At 38.9% G+C, this 20,452-nt stretch overlaps 3 protein-coding genes across 5 annotated transcripts; 2 read left to right on the forward strand and 1 right to left on the reverse strand.

The window, feature by feature from the left end:
• Positions 1 to 336: 336 nt before the first annotated feature.
• Positions 337 to 925, forward strand: LOC131682123 (succinate dehydrogenase assembly factor 4, mitochondrial-like). Its single transcript, XM_058963357.1, has 2 exons — positions 337 to 537; positions 590 to 925. The coding sequence occupies exons 1-2, from the start codon at positions 468 to 470 to the stop codon at positions 841 to 843; spliced, it is 324 nt and encodes a 107-aa protein (XP_058819340.1). The 5' UTR covers positions 337 to 467; the 3' UTR covers positions 844 to 925.
• A 1,902-nt stretch (positions 926 to 2,827) lies between these two features.
• Positions 2,828 to 14,941, forward strand: LOC131685744 (eukaryotic translation initiation factor 4 gamma 3-like). Of its 3 annotated transcripts, XM_058969659.1 has the most exons (4): positions 2,828 to 3,395; positions 11,522 to 11,857; positions 11,918 to 13,395; positions 13,456 to 14,941. In XM_058969659.1, exons 2-4 carry the CDS (start codon positions 11,689 to 11,691, stop codon positions 13,747 to 13,749), a joined length of 1,941 nt encoding a protein of 646 aa, XP_058825642.1. In that variant the 5' UTR covers positions 2,828 to 3,395; positions 11,522 to 11,688; the 3' UTR covers positions 13,750 to 14,941. The 3 variants fall into 3 exon arrangements, with proteins under 3 accessions (XP_058825642.1, XP_058825640.1, XP_058825641.1); XM_058969657.1 differs by having other exon boundaries at positions 2,829 to 3,395; positions 11,522 to 13,395; XM_058969658.1 differs by having other exon boundaries at positions 2,829 to 3,395; positions 11,525 to 13,395.
• A 600-nt stretch (positions 14,942 to 15,541) lies between these two features.
• Positions 15,542 to 16,817, reverse strand: LOC131682125 (2-oxoglutarate and iron-dependent oxygenase JMJD4 homolog). Its single transcript, XM_058963360.1, has 2 exons — positions 16,088 to 16,817; positions 15,542 to 16,024 (listed from the first exon to the last, which is right to left on the reverse strand). Exons 1-2 carry the CDS (start codon positions 16,734 to 16,736, stop codon positions 15,546 to 15,548), a joined length of 1,128 nt encoding a protein of 375 aa, XP_058819343.1. The 5' UTR covers positions 16,737 to 16,817; the 3' UTR covers positions 15,542 to 15,545.
• Positions 16,818 to 20,452: the final 3,635 nt, after the last annotated feature.

The following is a 20,452-nucleotide window of genomic DNA, read 5'->3' on the forward strand; positions in this document are numbered from 1 at the left end:
TTTTTTTTTTCAGTGTAGGAAGGGTTTCATGGCGCAAAGCCGTTGAGGATCCCTCGGACGAGGTGGCGGCTTGCCCACTTTGGAAGTAAGCAAACCTGTGATCTACTCGTGTACCCGGTTTACTCAAACATAGGGGCTATCGCAATGAACGCAAATGAACGCTCCTATTAAACACTCCGACTGTCAATTTACATTTTCGCCGAGGTTTGATTCGAGCTAGTACTACGGGCACCGCTACAGAATTAACTGTTTATATTCGACCAGTTTTGATTCGAGTCGACAACGTCCAGCCAACGTGGGTTACATTCGATAAAGAAGAACAAATCAACGTCACGTACTGTCAGGTGACAAACGATATCGCACAATCAAAATAAACACGTTCTTAGCAAGAGTGATAAGATCATTGTAGAAGCAAAGCAATACATTTTAATGCGTACACAATTTAATGCTATACGAAAAATACCAACATGATTTCCAGAATATTAGCGACCACGACTTCTTTCTCTTCTGCTAGGAACGCATACTTCGTAAAAATTGGTAAGGAATATATCGTATATCTTATTGTATTATTAATAAACTAGCTTTGCAGTTACATTTTCCTCAAAGACACCGGATAAGCCAATAAGTCCCCGAATGGAAGAATTCCAGAAAAAACTACGAGAGAAGACACCAATTGGTAAATTGGACGAGCTTACAGGCAACCATCCTTACCAAGAAAAGGAGCCTCTTCAATCATGGCCCGACAATACAAATCCGAACACCGGTGAAGTTGGTGGGCCGCGAGGTCCTGAACCTACCCGTTATGGCGATTGGGAACGAAAGGGACGGGTGTCCGATTTTTAGTTGCTGGAAATTATAAGATTTCCCATAATTGTGTACATAGTATGCTTAAAAAATAGATCTTAACTACCGTTAAATGCATAAAATAAATAGATATGCATTGTATCTATAAAAATGGCTTATTTTTTCATTTCAAGACTAGTTTTTGCTTGAATTTAGATGTACTTATATGAATGTTGTCATGTGATTCGAGATTTTTGTTCATGACACTGCAATACACCGCTGTGGTTTGAACTACAGTCATTCAAACTTGAATATAAACACGACATTATTCTCCGCGGCCTGTAACATAAGTCGACTAAACTCAGCTCACTTTACGTGACTTTTCTAACCCAATTTTGGCCACTCATTCCTGAACCATTTTATTGCACTATGCTATATTTCTTAGTGGAGAATAATTTTGGTAAAAACTAGTTTTTCTATAAAGAAGAAAATTCCTTAAAACCATCATTGCGCGTGAAGAACACAAAACTTATATAACTAAATTAGTTATGGAATTAGCGTTTCGACTTCGTCTCATCAGAATCCGACACTAACTTCGTTACAGGACTAAACTAGCGAAGGGATTGGCGCTAGCTCCAAAAACGGAGACACAATTTTTGTTCCTGAGCAAACCCATAGAGCGTGATGTGAAAATAAGCTCATTTTAAGCTGAGGGGAATTAACGAAACATTTGGTTTGGTTTAGCAAGCCAATGCACTATATGCTATATTTTTCCTTAATGAAAAATGAATGAAATTTTTGGTAAGTTAGTCCACAGATAACAGACGTTTACTCGATTTGAATCGTGTGTAAATACCCGCTAATGAGATTCCGAATAAATCAGACGTCTGAATCGCGTTTGGCAAACGTTTGTAGATGGCGCAGTGATCGATACAAGGCAGTTAGAGAGCAGCTGGCAGTTAGAGTGCAGCTGTCAAACACGTATAGCAAACAGTTGCGCAGATGGAAATAGTGGAACACGGATTTCCAACGTTTATCAAGTTGAAAGTTTACACAGGTTTTTGAAGATATTTTGTTCTAGTCTAAACGTCTGTTATCTGTGGTTATTCCATTAAAGAAACCATTTTCGCGCCTGAATAGCACAAAACCTATAACTAAATTAGCTATAGAATTTGCGTTTCGACTTCGTCTCTTCAGAATCCGACACTAACTTAGTGACAGGATTAAGCTAGCGCCGGATTGATGCTAGTTCCAACAAACTGAGCTGAGATGCATAATGAAAAAAAGTAATTTTTATCAAAAATGTTCTCCACTAAGGAGAAGTATAACATAGTGCATATAGCATTGGCTTGCTAAGCCAAATTTGATTTCTTGAATTCTCATCAGCTTAAAGTAATGGCATATTTGTTTTTGACAGTGCACTACACCGGTGTAGTCGGTGCTACACTCATTCAAACTTGGGTGTAATCAGTCTATCTCTTTCTTTGCCCTACACCGGTGTAGCACCAAGAAAAAACGAAAACGCCATAAGCTTCATCACATCAAGCTTGACTAGGGGTTTGCTCAGGAAAACAAAGTGTGTCTTCGTTATTTGGAACTAGCGTCAATCCATTCGCTAGTTTGGTCCTGTCACTATGTTAGTGTCGGATTCTGATGAGACGAAGGCGAAACGCAAACTCCATAACTAATTCATTTTATTGCATTTAAGCTGGAATTCTTACTGACTCCAGCCAGGATTCTGAAATGATTGAGGCCGGCTTTGAATTTGAAAATTGGTTGTGGTAGATTGAACTGAAAGTTGGCATTTCAAAATGAAAATTTGCACCACTGTTTGCGACTCTTATTTTCGGTCTCATGTATCATTTAATCAAATTTAGATTCGAAGTAATAACAGTAGGCCATTCGACAAGATAGTATTCTACCTAAGGGACATTCATCCGTAAATCGGAAAATGAAGTCTACTTTACCGACCATGTTTAGCTGTCAAAAAATTGCAACTCGCACGGAAGGCTCCTGAAGGCTATCTTTTGTGCCTCTTTGAATTTGCGATCTCCTGCATGTCCATTTGATAGTGTTGGTGCTGTCGTGCACCTCATCGCAAATCTTCGCATGTTAGCACGTGAAATGAAAGTTAAATTTTACTCCATTAGTCGAAAATCAGGGTAAAATCGCATTTCAGAATTCATTGCACCAGAAATCTGTCCGCCAATATACAGGTGAGACGAAGAAACTAACGTCGCGTCAAAATTAACGCGTATTACCTGTGATATTTCAATTACAAAATCGAGTGATTCAGTGCGAAGGAAAAAACCAAAAGAATTCTTGTCAAGTAAGCTTGTCATTGGCATACATACTGGCCAAGGCTTGTAAGTGGAACTGATACACTTTCAAAATACGGGTGTTACGCGATAGCAGTAGTAAAACTCTGGACACTGCCAAAAAGCCATATCCCCGTGGATTAGGATTATACGTCGTCCCCTTTTTTGGAATAGTTTAATCTGGCCTTCACAACATCATTTTTGTCAACGTAGCAGTCAAAGGTCGCAATCTGTGCTGTGAACTCTAGCCACAAATCCAAACGCATCTCCGCACGAACAGCGATTTTAGTAAAGGTAAGTACATAGTTAAGAAAATCCGTGATTGGTTTTATCAAAATGTCTTCTAGTAGAGTGGAAATTGCATAAGACATCTACAAAAAGCACTGCTTTTTGCCTAATGAAAGTGAAGGTGAAACTAGTTTCTTCACTTTAAACTTATTTTTCCTTCTTTCCGATAATGCCTTTTTTATATGTGTGGAATTTGATGGCGTGTCTACTGTGGATTAAAATTCCATCCGGATCAATGTCTCGGGAATGGAAAAGGTCCATTTACGCTAATTTCAAATCAGTTTCATTTCCGTTTAAAGTATAATTTTAAAAAAATCACTAGAAACCCGGATTAAATTTCGTGTTTGACAGTTTATTTTATTAGATTGCCGAACAATGTTAGTATGTATGTACGTCATATCACTGCACAAGTATGTACCGTTCGCTGCAATCGTGAGTGTACTATTGAACCACGAAAGCAGCTGAAATAAGTAATGAGAGAATATAAACATGTTAAGGCGGAAGTCCTTCTGTGCAATCGGTACAATCGATATAAATATATAAATGACATAAATATATCATTCAGTTGGAAAAATTGTTTCCAATTTACTAGGTCTATGGCTGTTCGATGCCGAATTCTTAAGGCACAGAAACTTGTTATGTGCCTTTTGTGATTCGAATAGTGCAATTCGTGGTTCATGAGGCTTCACTTTCCGTTGTTCATCTGAAGCCCGCCGTAGATCGTTCACCAGACATTCCGTACAAAATCACTTATAGTCCATCCTAGTTCAGGTTTTGTGGCTATCTGATGTTGGCTCGCATGACAAAATACCTCTCTGAATTTGTTTTCTGATGCCACTATCAGTGGTCACTATAGTTACCATAGTAACTCGAGTGGTCATCAGTAAGGCAACGAACTCCTAGACCACCCTGATATTGTCACCTTAAAGCCAAATTTACACCTTTCCGATCCGAATAAGTGACGGTTCAGTGCCGTGCACTGGCGCCAATATTCTTTCATACAATTCAAATGCGAGCATTCACAGTTGTCCGGGACGGTGCCGTGCATTTGATTTGTATGAAAGCATACTGGTTTCCGTGCACGGAACTGAACCGGCACTGAAACGGATCGGATAGGTGCAAACTGTGCTTAAAGCGGTATTCTTGGAGGTGTAATTTAAATTTGCATTTTGTTTAGCAAAGAAAAATAGCCAAGTTAACACAATTTGTCCACTTTACAGTCAAGAAAACTAGAACTTTAGATAAATACATATGGAAAATTTATTGTTTAAAGCATGTAAATGTTTAGTTTAATTTTAAGTCGCTTTAGCGGCACTAGGTTCTTGCCATGCCAGTGACTAGCACGCTTTTCCTACCCGAAAGATTGCTGTGGTATGATGAAAATTCTCGTGCGGTTTAACTGACATCTTTCCAGATCATGTCGAAGGTATTGATTTTCCAGCATTCAGCGATGATAGTTCGTCTTGTGTTCATGTCCAATATTGAACTACTTACTAACCTTACCGTTCAGGCTAGAACCTTGTTGTCTCTTACTGTATGCAGAAACCGTCTCCATTCCACTCGGTCCATTGCTGCTTGTCGCCAGCCTCGCAGTCTTCGAAGGGTCCGCAGGTCGTCCTCTATCTGGTCGATCCACCGTGTTCGCTGTGCGCCCCGTCTTCTTGTTCCTGTAGGGTCGCCTTCAAGAGCCATCTTCACCGGGTCGTTGTCCGACATTCTTACGACGTGTCCAGCCCGCCGCAAACGTCCTATTTTTGCGGTATGCGCGATGGATGCTTCTTCCAGCCGCTGATGCAACTCATGGTTCATTTGCCTGCGCCACGTTCGGTTTTCCATCCGCACGCCACCATACACAACATGGTACGCAACGCCTTTCGTTCGAAAACTCCAAAGGCGCGTTGGTCCTCCACGAGCATAGTCCAGGTCTCGTGGCCGCAGAGGACCACCGGTCTAATCAGCGTCTTGTAGATAATCAACTTCGTGCGGCGGCAAATTTTGTTCGACCAGAGCGTCCTTCGAAGTCTAAAGTAGGCACGATTTCCCGCCAAGATCCGTCTCTGAATTTCTCTGCTGATATCATTGTCGGCGGTTACTAGTGAGGCCAAATACACGAATTCGTCGACCATCTCGATTTCGTCACCAGACCTCAAAGAGAATCTCTCATTGTTACTTACGTCCTATTGAACATTTTCTCTAGAAATGTCTATTATCGCAAAAGGATCTTCAACAGATACCGCTGCCGTCTGGCTCGTGGTAGCGTCGGATTGGTTTGTACCGACTAAACCTAAATTTCTTGTATCTCGCAATCCTCATTCCTCCGGGACAATTGTTAGATACTACTTCAGTAGGGATTGTGCTCTTGCTCTTTTGATATTGTGTTAATCGTTAATTTTTTTCCATTGCTGATTTTGCTTGCTGTTTAATCTTCGCGGTAAATCTGACCTGCTCAGATCTGCTGCAAAAATCGTCTCCTGTCGAGACTGATCCGAAAGGGTCGATCATAATGATTTACATCTTTACAACCAACTTCGTATGGTGTCATACCCTTCTCGGTACTACTCGTTCCTATGTATCTGCTAGCTGGTGCTGAAAGTTCCTCGGCGGCGGTATTTCACCCGATACCGATACCCTTTTTGATATTGTTGTCCAAATAAAAAAAAACTGTTTTAATTTACCTAGTGGTGGAAATGTATATTACATATTCAATACGATTTGCACATACATACAATGCATCGACAGCCACGATCATGAGATGCTATGTGTCGACACTGAAACAGCGCTTGATACCAGCGGCGGATCAAGGAGGAGGATCCGGGGGGTCCGGACCCTGTCGAAAATTTCAACTTGTTAAGAAATTTTAAACTAGTTTCAATTTTAAATTAGCATCCCCTCACTGCGTACCCCTACCTACGCCTGTATAAGTCAAGGCCGGGATTAGGTTGACGATTTTTAGAGTAGTGATAGCATAACTGTTCGATATGAGAAAGGCAACAATATGCCAAAATCCAATAAAGTCAATTTTTGCCAAAAAAATTGTTTTCGAGATTACATGAAATCTCGACGTTTCATGTGTTTTAAAGACAATTGACATCAAAAATACAAATTCGATGTTGAAATTTTCCTGGGAGCTTTGAACATTTTTCAGATCAATTTATATGGGAATTTGCTGTGCGGCCGCATTCTTCAACCCGTAACTCCGGAACCGGAAGTCCAGCCAATAAAAAATTCAATAGCAGCCGATAAGAAGGTTGTACCTTTCATTTGAGACTAAGTTTGTGCAAATCGGTCTAGCATCTCTGAGAAACACAGGTGACATTTTTTTTCCACATACACACACATACACACAGACATTTTCCGATCTCGACAAACTCAGTCGAATGACATATGGCAGTCGGCCCTCCGGACCGGGATTAGGTTGACAATTTTTAGGGTGATTGCATAACCTTTCTATATGAGAAAGGCAAAAATATTAAAACATTTAAATTAGATTGTAATTGTAATAGTTACAGTCGAATTTTACTGTTTTGAAAGTTTCAATCTACACATCCGCATAATCCTAAATTTAAGACCATTTGCTAAACTAAGCAACTAGCTGAGAATTCAACAATTGTTCAATGTATTTGACACAATGTACTGCCATCTTGAACCGTATTACTCACAAGTGGTATAAAAAGAGTTCATGTTACGGTGGAATAAAATCTTATTCTGGGGCAATCGGCATCATCCCATCGCTTGCTTGAAAATTCTACGAATCAATTTTCAATATGTGACAAAAAAAAAACTAAATAAATGAATATTTAAAAAAAAACTGGATAAAACTGCCTCAAATTTCAGAAAACGTGAAGATTTTCCAATTGTCTGTTTGACTGCACGGTAAAAAAACTTTACTCATTTTATGTATTCAAATGACCCATTCTTGGAAGTTATTCGAGCTGTTAAAAAATTGGTATTTTTTGTTTCTAACAGAGTTCTTTTTATCCATTTCACAATTACTCGATGAGGTAATGTCAATGGGTATATTGATCTTAACAAATGGGTGAAAAATCCTTAACAATTATTTCAAGCGAGTTAACCTGCAAACTAAGGATCGTAGCGGAACCCGCGAATTATCGGCCTGCATCGGAGTCCTTGGCGGAAACGGAACATTTCGGCAATGCTTCGAAAACAACGGCTGTTTAGACTACTGAGGATGTTGCAAATATGCACCAGTTCGTAATTTTTAGAGCAGCCAAAAGATCCAGCCATCAAAAATATATCTAGTTGGCGGTTTTATTTTGTTAAGGAGTTTTGGAATAGGATATCTATCTAGATTCTTATACTTTTATAAGGAGACAATAATGTGAAATGAATATTTTTTTTTAATTCAGAAATAATTCTATTGACAGTATTTTTCATTCTGGCACGATTTTCATGAATGTGTATTTTTTACGCATTTTGTTGTAACAGTTCTGCGAAAAATAATGGGTAAAACATACCCAGGTTGACGTACAAGGTCTGTATTCATTTATGGGTACAAACAATTTACCCATTTAATGGGTTATTCCACTTTTATTGAAAATGCGTAGTTTCCTATGCATTAATGGGTACTTTATTTTATCAGTGTGGATGTTGTAAAAAAAAAACTGGAAGAATCCTGTTTAAACTGGAAGGTTGGCATCACATGGGAGTTACGTGACTTCGAATGTAACAGATGAGTGCCCGTTGCACTCGAACTCATGCAACTGACGAAGTAAACAAACCACCGAGAATTGTCAAACGTGAACTCCATTCATCATGTCGTCATCTTGTAGAACTCAATTGAATACTTTACGGTGACGTCATAAATGAACTGAGTGTTCATTTTTGACAGTTCGCTTGTACTGTTTACATGGACTTAGAAAAATTCTTTACGATTTGCTTCGAGCGAATCTAGTCGTCCACAAATTTTTCTAAGTCCATGTAAACAGTACAAGCGAACTGTCAAGAAAAGTGAGGTTAACTGTGTCTGTAAAGAACCTAATAGAATTCGTCTCTTAGTTATTATCGTTATTATAGTCTTTAGTTCGATTCGTTTGATGTTGGATCTACTCAACGATATTCGTGCCCATCGGGGTAACGTCAGAAGAAATAAACAAAAAATAATCAACTGATCAGAAACGTCTCATGGATTGCCCAATATTGCATTCAAGTTGTGATACCTGATTTTTTTTTTATTTTCACATTGGCATGTTTCTGGATAAATAGACCATAGCACAATGACCAAGACCTCACCGATTAGAATAGCGTATATTCGTATATAAGGTCACGAAGCTCAAGAAGTTCGTTAAGGATCGCTGCCGGAGTTGCAATAACACTGGAAGAACTCGTTTGATGTTGACCTAGTTAGTTGAATTAGAACAAATCTGCCAGACCTTAATGCAGCTGGTGATACGCACCACTAAGAGTGAAATGATTTGGCAAAATTGCTGCAAAATAACTTTTTTACACCATTTTGAGCGACTTAGTGGAATGCAACATTTTAATTGGGGATCATCCATAAATGACGTAGCATTTTTTAGCGATTTTTAACACCACCCTCCCCCATCGTAGCATTTCGTCACAAACTTCTAAATACCCCCTGGTAATTACGTAGCTTGACGGTAACTCTAACCCCCCCCCCCCTTGACCCCGCAAATTTCCTTAAAAAAATAAAAAACGATGTTAGTTATTCCCCTTTAAAAAGCTACGTAGCATGACATAACCCCCTACCTCCCTGTCGTCACACATTATCACAAAATACAAAACTCCACCCTCCTCCATATAATGCTACGTCATTTATGGATGGTCCCTTAAAGCACATAGCGAAATATTACTTTCCTCCGGAAGTCGCACATATGGCCTATCGAACGAGCAGCCGCTGGTCCCCTAAGATAATTTCGCTAGATTTTCAGAACAGCGTGCACTCAGTGCACTAGCGCGACTTCCGGAAGGTTATTTTTAGTAAATTTTATTTGTTTTTCATTTTCATTGCTTTGCGATCTTTGAGGTACAATTCCTTTCAGCAATTGCAAAAAGCACACAAATGGAATTTGGCAACGATGGACGCTTGTTGTCTTTACCCAGTCAACAAGGGCAAGTTGCTGGCTAGCGGGGGGCTATTTGCCAACTCGGATGCGCTAATTGCCCTACAATTTGCCAGCAATTTGCTGGCAATTAGGGGGCTATTTTTTTAATTTTATGCCGCCGTAATTTTTTTTGCCGCTTTACCCGCCCTTAAATTGCCCCCAAATAGCCCAGGGAACGCGCCATTTAATCGCCCTTAATTGCCTGATATGAAAATTAAAAATAATAATTATTTTCGGATTCATTATCTACTCACATAAATTTATCAGTACACTAGGTAATCACCACCAAACGATAGGAAGAATCTATGGTGAAATTCGTATTGCACACCAAAATTTACCACAATCTGACTTTCATTTAGACTTCAAGTCAGAGAGCTTGTTCCACTATACTTACACACGATTCCACAATTTCCCACATTCGTTGGCTAAATTAAGTGCACTAGACAAACAAAATAAGCGAGAACACGCCTATTGTTAAAAAAAAAACAATTTTAAACTTAAGCCAAACATGAACCGCTACGTTTGAAAAAACGCAAAAAACAACCAAGTCCATTTCAGCCGCCAGAAAATTTCTCTGTGTGTTGAAATTGCCTTTAAATCGCATTCGCAACTTGCATTTGTTTCTAGGGGCAATTAGCACAGGCGAGTTGAGTTAAACGTCAAACTGTTTAAATCGCCTGACCATGTTGGTCCGCATTTTTTTTTGACAGGGTAGATTTACCGCAGGGCCTAGTCGAGAAGATTAAGAAGAGCAAGAAGCCTGGGGCCCTATACTCACAGTCACGTCACCTAGTGACTAGAGGAAAATTTCCTTCTAGTCACCAAGTGACGTGACTGTGAGAATAGGGCCCCTGTTGTCGTCTCTTCTCTTAGATTTGGTACTGCAGTTATGCTGCTGTAAATGTTTTGTTTTTGTTTCATCGAGCACTAAAACTATCACAACTTGAATTTCGAGCAATTCATTTTGTTTTTCATGACACATTTCAAACCACCAATCACCAACAAATCACGGAGTGTCGTTCCCCTCGCATAAAGACGGTTTTAAACCAAATTTCTCCTTAGGGAGTAATGTAGCATTATTTCGTGACTTTTACATCAAAAATGAACTCATCGCCTCAAAATTTGAATTTTTTGTTGATGCTGGAAAATAAGATTTCTAATACTTTTCGATTTTTTCTGAACGCATCTGCTTGCAAACTATGGGCCCTATTCTCACAGTCACGTCACCTAGTGACTAGAACAAAATTTACTCTAGTCACTAGGTGACGTGACTGTGAGAATAGGGCCCTATAATTTTCACTGATTGATGCAAAGGATTTTTGAACGTGTCATTCCCATATTTCGCAGCTAATGCCCTTGTCGGACACTGCACCATCAATTTCTACTTCGCGGGCGGATACGTAGACAAAAAATTAATTCGTACAGCATTGTTTAGTTAGTTCACACAATATATCGATGAGATTAAATGGCTTATCTTTGCTCCGTAAGTAGACCATCCAGGCGCCGGTTGCATTGGGTGCATATAATTTGTGTAGAAAAGCAAACTTATCGGCATTATTTTTGCCATCGGAGAAATATTTAAATCGACCACCATCAAGCCTGCTGGGATGTCGATCGTCGGAGATACCGTCCCATTAGCCTACACTATGATGCGGGCTTCAGTACCCGCAAAAAAAAATTATCGGAGGGAACGAAAAATTAATGCAACGAAATTCAAAAGAATGGATTTATTGGTACTTAGCTGTGGAACATTTGTAGTACTAGTAATCAAAAAACACATTTTCGCTAAGAATGAATTCGGTTCTATCCCCAACTACTGTCAAAATGTATGAACTCCAACCGCGGGTTGCAACATGACTCAATTTCGAGATCTAGAAAAAACGACGTTTCGCATATGTTTTACTATGTGCTTAGTCTAGACCGAATTGTTCATCTTATTCGAATCACCCTTTGTTTTATGCGGAACTAGAAGCCTCAAGCATGATTGTTGTAACACGATATAAAATGGTAAGAAATACTATTGAATCAATTGCTTTTCTTTTTTTCTAGAAGCAACTCGAAGCAAGACTTAAACTCAACTCCTGCCAAGCCTCGTGCAAGATTCACTGTCTTCATATTGTACCCTTTTTCTGCCACGAATATCAGGAAACGCGGATCTGAAAAGGAATCGCAGAAACTAGCTTAAAACGTGCTTTTTGCCAGTAGGAACATTTACAATGTCTGATGTCACTACTGATCCGGTGGCTGCCGACGAGCCAAGACAGTCGGGGGAGGACAATAACAATCAAATTGATCTAGCCGACTCGGTAGCAAAGCTAAACCTTAATGGAGAATCGACAAATCACGTACAGGCACCAAACAGCGACATCAACGAAGAGAATGAAGGTAACAATAATCATGCTTCCAGTAATAATAGCATAATAGATGGTGGCCATAAATCGATAGGGAAACGAATCCGACGAACATCGGAGAAGCTGCTTGGGGAGGAAACTGGTGGACGCAAAAAATATTCACTTGATCAACTGTTATCTTTGAAGGATACTACAATTAGCAGGGAAAAACCAACGACGATACCGGACGTTTGCAGGTCCATTTTGAAGTCTTCTCACAATCCTTTTACTTCTTCTGGTAAGCACTACGGTAACCACGATAATGCACTATTGCCCAATTTCATGCGGGGTGGAATGGACAGCGGCGGAATGACGGGCAGTCGACAAGCAGCTGCTCCAATGAAACGGGCTCCGTATCAGGGCAGACTGTCGGCCAAAGAAATGCGATCTGGCGGGGCGGATGATGTGGACAGCGGTATTATCAAGGTAAATTTGAATATCACCGAAGAAGTGAAACTTCGCGAGTCGGCCAATGCCTGGAGACCACGTTTTCTAATGAAACAAGAAGAAGGTGACGAGGAGACAAAGAAAACTCAGGAACTATTCAAGAAATTCCGCAGCGTGTTAAACAAGCTGACACCGGACAATTTCAACGTACTTGTAGAGCAGGTTAAAACATATGAAATTGATACGGAAGAACGGCTGGATGGTTGTATTAAGATCTTATTCGAAAAGGCTATTATGGAGCCTAACTTCACTGATACGTACGTCCAAATGTGCAAAGAGATTGGGAGCATAATCAAAATTAGTACCGGTGATAACCAGCAGGCCGCCGACTTTAAGCGCAAACTCATTACTCAGTGTCAGAAAGAATTCGAGAAACATCATACTGATAAAGAGCAGAATGCAAACGAGATCGAGGAGACAAAGAAAAAAGCTAATGAGGAGACTACAGAAGAAGCGGAGGATCTTCAATTCGAATTGGAAGAGAAAGATATTAAGATTCGAAGACGTGCTCTCGGAACGATTCGATTCATTGGCGAATTGTTTAAGCATAAACTGCTCACGCATAAAATTATGTACAGTTGCATTAATATTTTACTGAGTGAAGACATGCTGGACGAAGAAACGCTCGAATGCCTGTGCAAGTTACTAACCACGATAGGCGGTCGAATGGAACAAGAATGCGATCCTAATGGTTTGCAGTATTGCTTCGATCGCTTGCAAGAGATTGCTGACAAAAAATCCACTCTACAAGTATGCAGTCGCATTCGCTTTATGATCCTCGATATAATGGATCTTAGGAAAAACAATTGGCAACCACGAAGAGCGGCTGCCGCACCGAAAACTATGGAACAGATTCAGAAGGAAGTGGAATCTGAAGAGAACAAAAATAGGATTTTGAATTTTGTTCTGTCAGGTTCTGGTCGGGGTGGTGGCAGTCGACAAGATAATGATCGTCATTATGGCGATGGTGGGAGTACACCGAAAAACAAACAGCGATTTGTTGATGATGATGGTTTTGTGCAGCCGGTGTCGAATAAGTCGGTTCGCACGCTGCCGACATTTGATCCAAAGAAACTCAATTTGACTGTAAGTGATAAAACAGCTGAATTAGGGATAAATATATTGTTTCGTTTTTTTCAATTCTAGCAAAAATCACCGGAAGTAACTCGTCTCGGATCGGCGTCTATGTTCCAGGGCTGGGGCAAGAATAATGCGTTTGCGTCACTCACTGATGATCAACAACAGAGTGCTGCTCCGCCTAGTTTCTTTGGCTCAGGAGGTTTGGGTGGAAGTGGTCCTAGCAACTCCCAGTCGTCTGGTGGAGGTGGTGTTGGTAGTAAAGGTGGTGGTGGTGGTGGCTACGGCGGTGGGAATAAAAAATCTGGCGGAAATGGTGGCAAGAAGCAACTTTATCATGGAAGGAACAGCAGTCGCTTCTGATGAAAAACAAACACGGCAAATGATTAAGTTTTCCAGTTTAGGAACATAATTTTCTAAATTTATTCTGTTTCAATTTTGTGACCTAACATTTGAGAATGCATACTTAGGGGAGAAACGATTGTTTCTATTGTAGCCATGAAATTATAGCGCTGTTCAGCTAGTGAATCAAAATTTTGAATCGAGGTATACTTTCACGCTGACAGACTACTACTACAGACTAGTTATGGTGCACTTTATTTTATAGAAGAGAGCAACCATCATTTGTTAACAGGTGTTGCTTTTGTTTTTTGTTTATATAGGTTTTCCAATAAAATATCAATTGTTTTTGCGCTCAACTGCCCACAAAGCAGCATTTTTTATAAAAAATGGCGTTGATGTAATTTCCGCTTACATAATCAAGCACTAATTACATACGTAGTAATAACTAACCGTACAGCCAATTTTACTAACAGAAGTTCCTTTTAGTACTTTGATGGAAAAAATGGAAGCTGTCAATTCCAAAACTAATCATGTATCAACTATCGAAAGACTACGTAAGAGCATATTGTCACAGAGTGTTCTATCATAAATAAATGATAGAGCACAGCATGGAAGACAAACGGGAATACGGGAAAAAGTGAGATTAACAAACAAATCATGATAAGGAAATACAACAAACAACTTGAACAGGACTCAGTTGTGCTGCTTAGTGGTATGAATTAAATAACGCGATAAGTTTCCTCATATTACCTGGTAATTCCTGCTCGAGTTGATGCTTTCACAAGAAGAGGAACAACTGCATCTAAATCTGAGAAAGCAAAATAATACAGAACTATCAATACGAGATTATGCTCAAAAAAATTGCTGCGTTCGCTCATGAATGGGGGAATGAACCTGTGGCAAAACAAAAATAGGAAAATGATATTAATTTAAGACGAAATTTCGAAAAAGGAACTTATACATACACTCGACCCTTACAGAGATATAAAGAAAAACTGAGTTGATTGATGATAAGTAAAACATGTATGTATGAACAGTAAAACAAGAAGTAATAAATTTTAATAAATACGATACAAACAGAAAGGAAAACGGATTGAAACCCAAACCAAGGGTTTATGAAGAACTTGGGCAAACATTTGTACTTTTTTTCAATTTACATGCAACATGTAGGCAGTTGATACACAACAAATAATAAAAATCCGTTATCCTGAAATTCTTTTTTTCGCAGTAGAAATTTCAGAGAAACCTAGCATTAATGTAAGTGGACAAGTTCTCGGAAAATGCCGAGAAATATTTCTTTTTAATTTTAATCCGAGACGAAAAACAAATTGCGTGAAGCCACTGGTTTTAAGCCATCATTAATGTCGACACCTTGGAATCCAACATTACTCGTATGGTAGAAAATATGGGTCCCTATTCTCACAGTCACGTCACTTTTGAATTTGCTTCCCGGGACATCACACAAGAAAATCAAACTTATTGTCAGGAAATTTTCTTCTAGTTATTAGACGACGTGACTGTTAAAATAGGGCCCGTGACCTGACCATGAGGATGAAGCATTTAAAGCGTAGTCAGAGTAAAAATTCAAACGAAGTGAATGTAAGATTATTTTTTGTTACTAAAGTTTTCACACTAAATTTGAAAATTAAACAAAGTTTCTTGATAGTATAGTCTAAATAACAACGGTTAAATTACGATCAGTGATTCAGAACAAATCAATTTCGAGTACTAAAAAGGATTATTTTAGCAATAATGAGTAATAATTCAATTCGCAGAATTCTGCCATTCGGATTTAAATGATTCATTATTGAAAAACATTAAAGAATTTCGTTTATTGACTTAATACATTCTTCTAATTTAGACAACAATTGCAACCTGTCAAACAGATTTGTCCTCGCTAGCATCAGGTTCAAAACATTTTGAATTGATTCTATATCAAATCGAACATGTTTCCTCCCAAGACGGTACCTGTCAAAGTGCACTACATTTGCTTGCACTGCGTATGTGAGAATACGTTTGGTGCACACATGTGATATAATTTCCAAAAACTCGGAAAAATTCATCCCATAAGAAGCTTTTAACATCAGTTGACAGTGCTCGTCAAAGTTTTCCATACTTCTGCAGTCTTCAATTTCCTTTACTACCTTATCTAAAGCCTCGTCTAAACTAAGCCAAATCCGAGAAATGTTAGTCCCATTGAACCAGTTGTGATTAACCGAAATGGAATTTTGCACATTATGCACCTGATGAAACCATCCACTGGGAACAAATAATGCCTCTCCTGCCGTTTGAAACACTGTGTAATAAAACACATTTTTCAAATCCAGCAGATCTTCTGATAATTCAAAAGGCAGATTACCTAGCGAATCGTGCAATTTAACTTCCTCTCCCGGTGGCAGAAGCAACCACTTCTTCTCTCCGCTTATATTTGTTGACCAACTATACGAAGAAAATACATCTGCATGAAAGGAGGTCCATGTGCCCTTGGGCCCCATGTAAACAAACATGTAGTCATCTCGTTTCCGATCCAGCAGGAACTCGTTAAGCCAATCAGATGCAAAGAACATCGGCGTTTGATAGAATTTGTACTCCGGCAGCTGACTGCGCAAATGCCAATCTTTGAGATAAAGCGAGCTGTTATCACTATCCCTAAACGTGTTCCAATAATCCAAAAAATCGTGAAACTTCATTTCCTGTTTCTCGTGCGCATTGTAGTATTGCTTTCCACAGTCCGCCACCGGAACGATCACATTGCCGATACGCGCCTTTAAGTAACTCACGTCTACTTTATCGATTTCAGTATCATCTCGCAGAACCCACCGTTGAAAGCACTCCCAGCTGTCAGCTACGGAAGTAATTATAACAGCTGTGTTGGTTTGCATAAAGCGGCTGAAAAACTCATCATAACTGATATCCTCAGCACCGATACGTGATATTTCTCGTGGGAATGATACACCGCTGGATGTCGGTTCCGCCGAGCCTACGTCGATGTCCTCTAAAAGTGGCATACGGATAAACGATGCAAAATCGCTATATACACGACCGTAAAACAACACGGGAGTGCTTATTGTAAACACAAAGAACTCAAATCAGAGCCCTGAACCAATACTATTACACACAGACTAAACTCTGCGGAATTTTTTCATTAGGTCGTAACAACTTTCACTTCTGTCATGTCAGCTTTCGATATGCACTGAAAAATTTAAGGAATAATAATAACAATAGTTATAATCGAAAGAGACAGTAAACAAATAAAAGCTCTTGATGCTACTTAGTTCCTTCTAAAAAAATTCTCCATATTAATAGCTTATTTTAACCTTAATTTTAACATTAAGTACAATAAATACATTTCTAACTTCACAGGGAAAATATACGGCAAAACCAAAGTCTTTCTATATAAGGATTTTGCGGCAAAGCCAAAGATAAACTCAAGATAGAGTGGTCGGATGATTCCCATGTACCATCAAAATGCGACCCCTCGATGAATTTGGTTCACCGTCAGTGTGACAGCTCAATAATAAATTGAAGCGAAGCTTTGCGAAATAGAACCAACGTCGATATTTGCGTCGTATCTATGACAATGCGTTATTTCCAAAATAACAAGCAAGCTTTCGTTTGGAAAATAAACAAACTTTGAGGTTTTTAACGTTCGGTAATTAATTGATGTGACTAATGCCGATTTCGTTTTTAGATTAGTGTCACTCTAGGTTAAAGTGACCAGGCGTCCCGGATTAAGCGGAACAGTCCCGGATTAGGCGGAACAGTCCCGGATTTAAGGATGCCTCATGGTAAAATGGACCGGAAAGTTTACCAAAATTCTGCTTTTTACACCAAAATACCCATTCATATTGTTATGCGTTATTTCGAAAATAACAAGCAAGCTTTCGTCTGGAAAATAAACAAACTTTGAGGTTTTTAAAGTTCGGTAATTAATTGATGTGACTAATGCCGATTTCGATTGTACTAGTTTGGTTGAATATTTGAGAAGCATACATTTTAAGGGTTTTCTTGAGGCCTTTAGAAGTCAGTATGACTATAATAATAATTTTACACGCCAATATAGACAACGTGTTTCTTTTATAAAAAAAATTGTTTACTACATTGATTTGCTTCGTAACCATAGCATTTTTTCGACGCATTCTGAATAATATCGACGCCTATTAACGAGGGGGCAGCAAAAGCATACTATTATTCAGTTCACCGGTTCACGGTTACTGTACCATCATTTGCTAATGGTTGGTATAGGACCTAGTAATCTTGAGTTTATCTTTGGCAAAGCCACCTTCTTTTAGGTTGCTTCAATCGAATCCCGAATAAAATTTTACAATATAGCATTTACCCTACAAACAATCATGATACAATAAATATTATAGTGATTACTGTTTCAACATTGTTCGACGCAAAGTTCTCGCAGTAGATATACGATAAAATTTCATGTAACAATCAATTTTATTGTTCAGCAAAAAACTGATGAACTTTACTGTTTTTGAGAAAAAAATGCATGGAGAAAAATCGATTTTTTTTATGTTAAGATGCACAACCACCCCACTTTTTTACCTCAAAAGTCGATTTTACATTGAAATTTACTGTAGAAACGTTAAAGTTCATTGTTTTTGTGTTGTAGTATAACACTAGAATTAATTGTAAATTATTGTAAAATTACTGTACTGTTACAGTGAAAATTATGGTTTTGTTATTGTGCATTCCTATTCGGGATTTCTACGTCGAAATTTGCTCAACCATATTTTTGGATTACTTTCCTAACTGAACTTCGAAATAAACTAAAATTTTGGGTTGTTATCGATTCCGTTTTAAACGTAAATTCATTAAATATTCCTTTGTTAGATCTCACATTACCCACCCATCTTTTTTGTGGGTCCCTTATACAACGGAAAAATAGCAAGCTAGGGAGGGGGTCCATACATGAGAAGCTATGTCACATTTCAACTATACGGACGTATACATTTTTGCATTTAATCAATCGAGCATTGTAAAGAAACTTGTCCAAAACTCCAAATGTGCGTTGATTAGAGAAGTGGAGAAAATCAAATGAACTCTTTATGTGAAGAAACTAGTCGCCCTGAAAATGACGGTTTTTCGTTGTGTCGGTCAAATATGCGATTTAGGTTGCGGCCTTCTCCTCGGACTTCTACGGCAACAGAACGACCTGAATGTTAGGCAACACTCCGTCATGGGGACAATGGTCACGCCGGAGAGCCATTTGCTCAGCTCTTCGTCAATTTCAATGATCAGCCGCTGATGGCGGGGAATGAATCTGCTCTTTTTGTTTTCAGGGGCTGCGTTTCCGGCGTAGTTGCCTTTTCTCAGCAAACGGTGGATTCGTTGCACAGGGGACTGGAGACAGGCACGAACCGAGCGGGATTTTGGCTTTCCATTCATCGCTTCGTGTATAGCGAGCACATGTGTGGTGTAGCCAAAGTGGATGGCCATCAAATGAACACTAAATCAACGCTTGCGTCCCTCGCACACTACCTCTTGCCCGCTTGTGTGTGTGTTGTGCTCGGTTCAGTTAACGAACAAAAACTGGTCGAGCATACCCAACAAACATTTCATGGTTTTATAAACAGTTGCTTTATTCAGCTCTAGCTGAACATTGGCGGCCCTATTCTGCGCGGCGTGTGACGTGAGATGACTAATCTCACCTCACTCTAAGTGACTTTTCTCACCTAATTCTGAAGAGTCACTTCACAAGAGTCTTGCATACATCGAATGCTTAAGATTTCACCGATGTACCGACAAGTCTAGGCTGCTGAATAGAGTCTGTACAAAGGCTAAAGTAGCCTTCTATAGATTTGAGTCCTAGTTGGCTTGGGTTCGAATCCCAACCTACGATAAATTTTTTTATTTATTTTTTTCAATTTTTCTTTAATAATTTTTAGAACATTCGGGAATTTTAAATTAGATAATTTATTTATTTCAAAAATGATAGTCGTTTTTGTTTCCAAGGTGAGGATTGATGGTTTTCACAAAACATTTAGATAAGTAAAAATGGGTGTTATATGAAAGTGGTGGTAACTGAATGATGGGTTGAAGTCATTTATAATTCTAAGGTGGCAATCTCCTCAATTTATTTACCACTCCCTGCCAAATGGTTTTCTTTCCATTGTGATTTTTTTTGGTAAGCGGAAGTCGCTGTTCGAATTCAATAGTTTATTTATTTATATCAATTAAGTTCGCCAGCGTGAATAATCATTTCATTGTACCTTTGTTTGCAAGTCGATGGATAGAAAAAAATCATGGTAACAATGCTGGTGTCTAAAATTTATAGCAACGTTGGAACAAAAAGTTTCTCTTGTGTTCAATATGAGAATATTCATGTTTCACAAGTAAACAGACCGTTTCGAATTAAAAGGTAAATTTACATAAACGAGGGCGCGAGTGATTTGGTAAGCTTGTACATTGAAAAACTGTAAATCGTGTATTTCCCGTGGTGAAAACTCAGTAGATATAAAAAAACTAAACTTTCTTTATTTCTTTATTCATTTATTGATCTATTGCTCCTTAACTGTAATATGTATATGCAAAACATCTTAATTGGAATATACCGAAATAATAAAAAATCCTTCACATAATAGTAAAAAAAATATTGTGTGTGTGTATTGGGACCCGAACCCAGGTCGGTTGCCATTCCTCATGATTTGCTAATCGCGCCAATTTTTGTAGTAGTTACAATTACCTTTGTTAAACACATAATTCAGCTGAA

Source organism: Topomyia yanbarensis, chromosome 2 (assembly GCF_030247195.1).
Source record: "Topomyia yanbarensis strain Yona2022 chromosome 2, ASM3024719v1, whole genome shotgun sequence".
In the NCBI taxonomy this organism is placed as follows: Eukaryota; Metazoa; Arthropoda; class Insecta; order Diptera; family Culicidae; genus Topomyia; species Topomyia yanbarensis.

Bases quoted from the DNA above. Each gene is read 5' to 3' on its own strand.
- LOC131682123 (XM_058963357.1), top strand. From the start codon at position 468: ATGATTTCCAGAATATTAGCGACCACGACTTCTTTCTCTTCTGCTAGG. The intron at 538-589 runs GTAAGGAATATA...CTAGCTTTGCAG, and splicing joins CGCATACTTCGTAAAAATTG to TTACATTTTCCTCAAAGACA.
- LOC131685744 (XM_058969657.1), top strand. From the start codon at position 11,689: ATGTCTGATGTCACTACTGATCCGGTGGCTGCCGACGAGCCAAGACAG. The intron at 13,396-13,455 runs GTAAGTGATAAA...TTTCAATTCTAG, and splicing joins CAAAGAAACTCAATTTGACT to CAAAAATCACCGGAAGTAAC.
- LOC131682125 (XM_058963360.1), bottom strand. From the start codon at position 16,736: ATGCCACTTTTAGAGGACATCGACGTAGGCTCGGCGGAACCGACATCC. The intron at 16,025-16,087 runs GTAATCTGCCTT...TTTATTACACAG, and splicing joins TAAATTGCACGATTCGCTAG to TGTTTCAAACGGCAGGAGAG.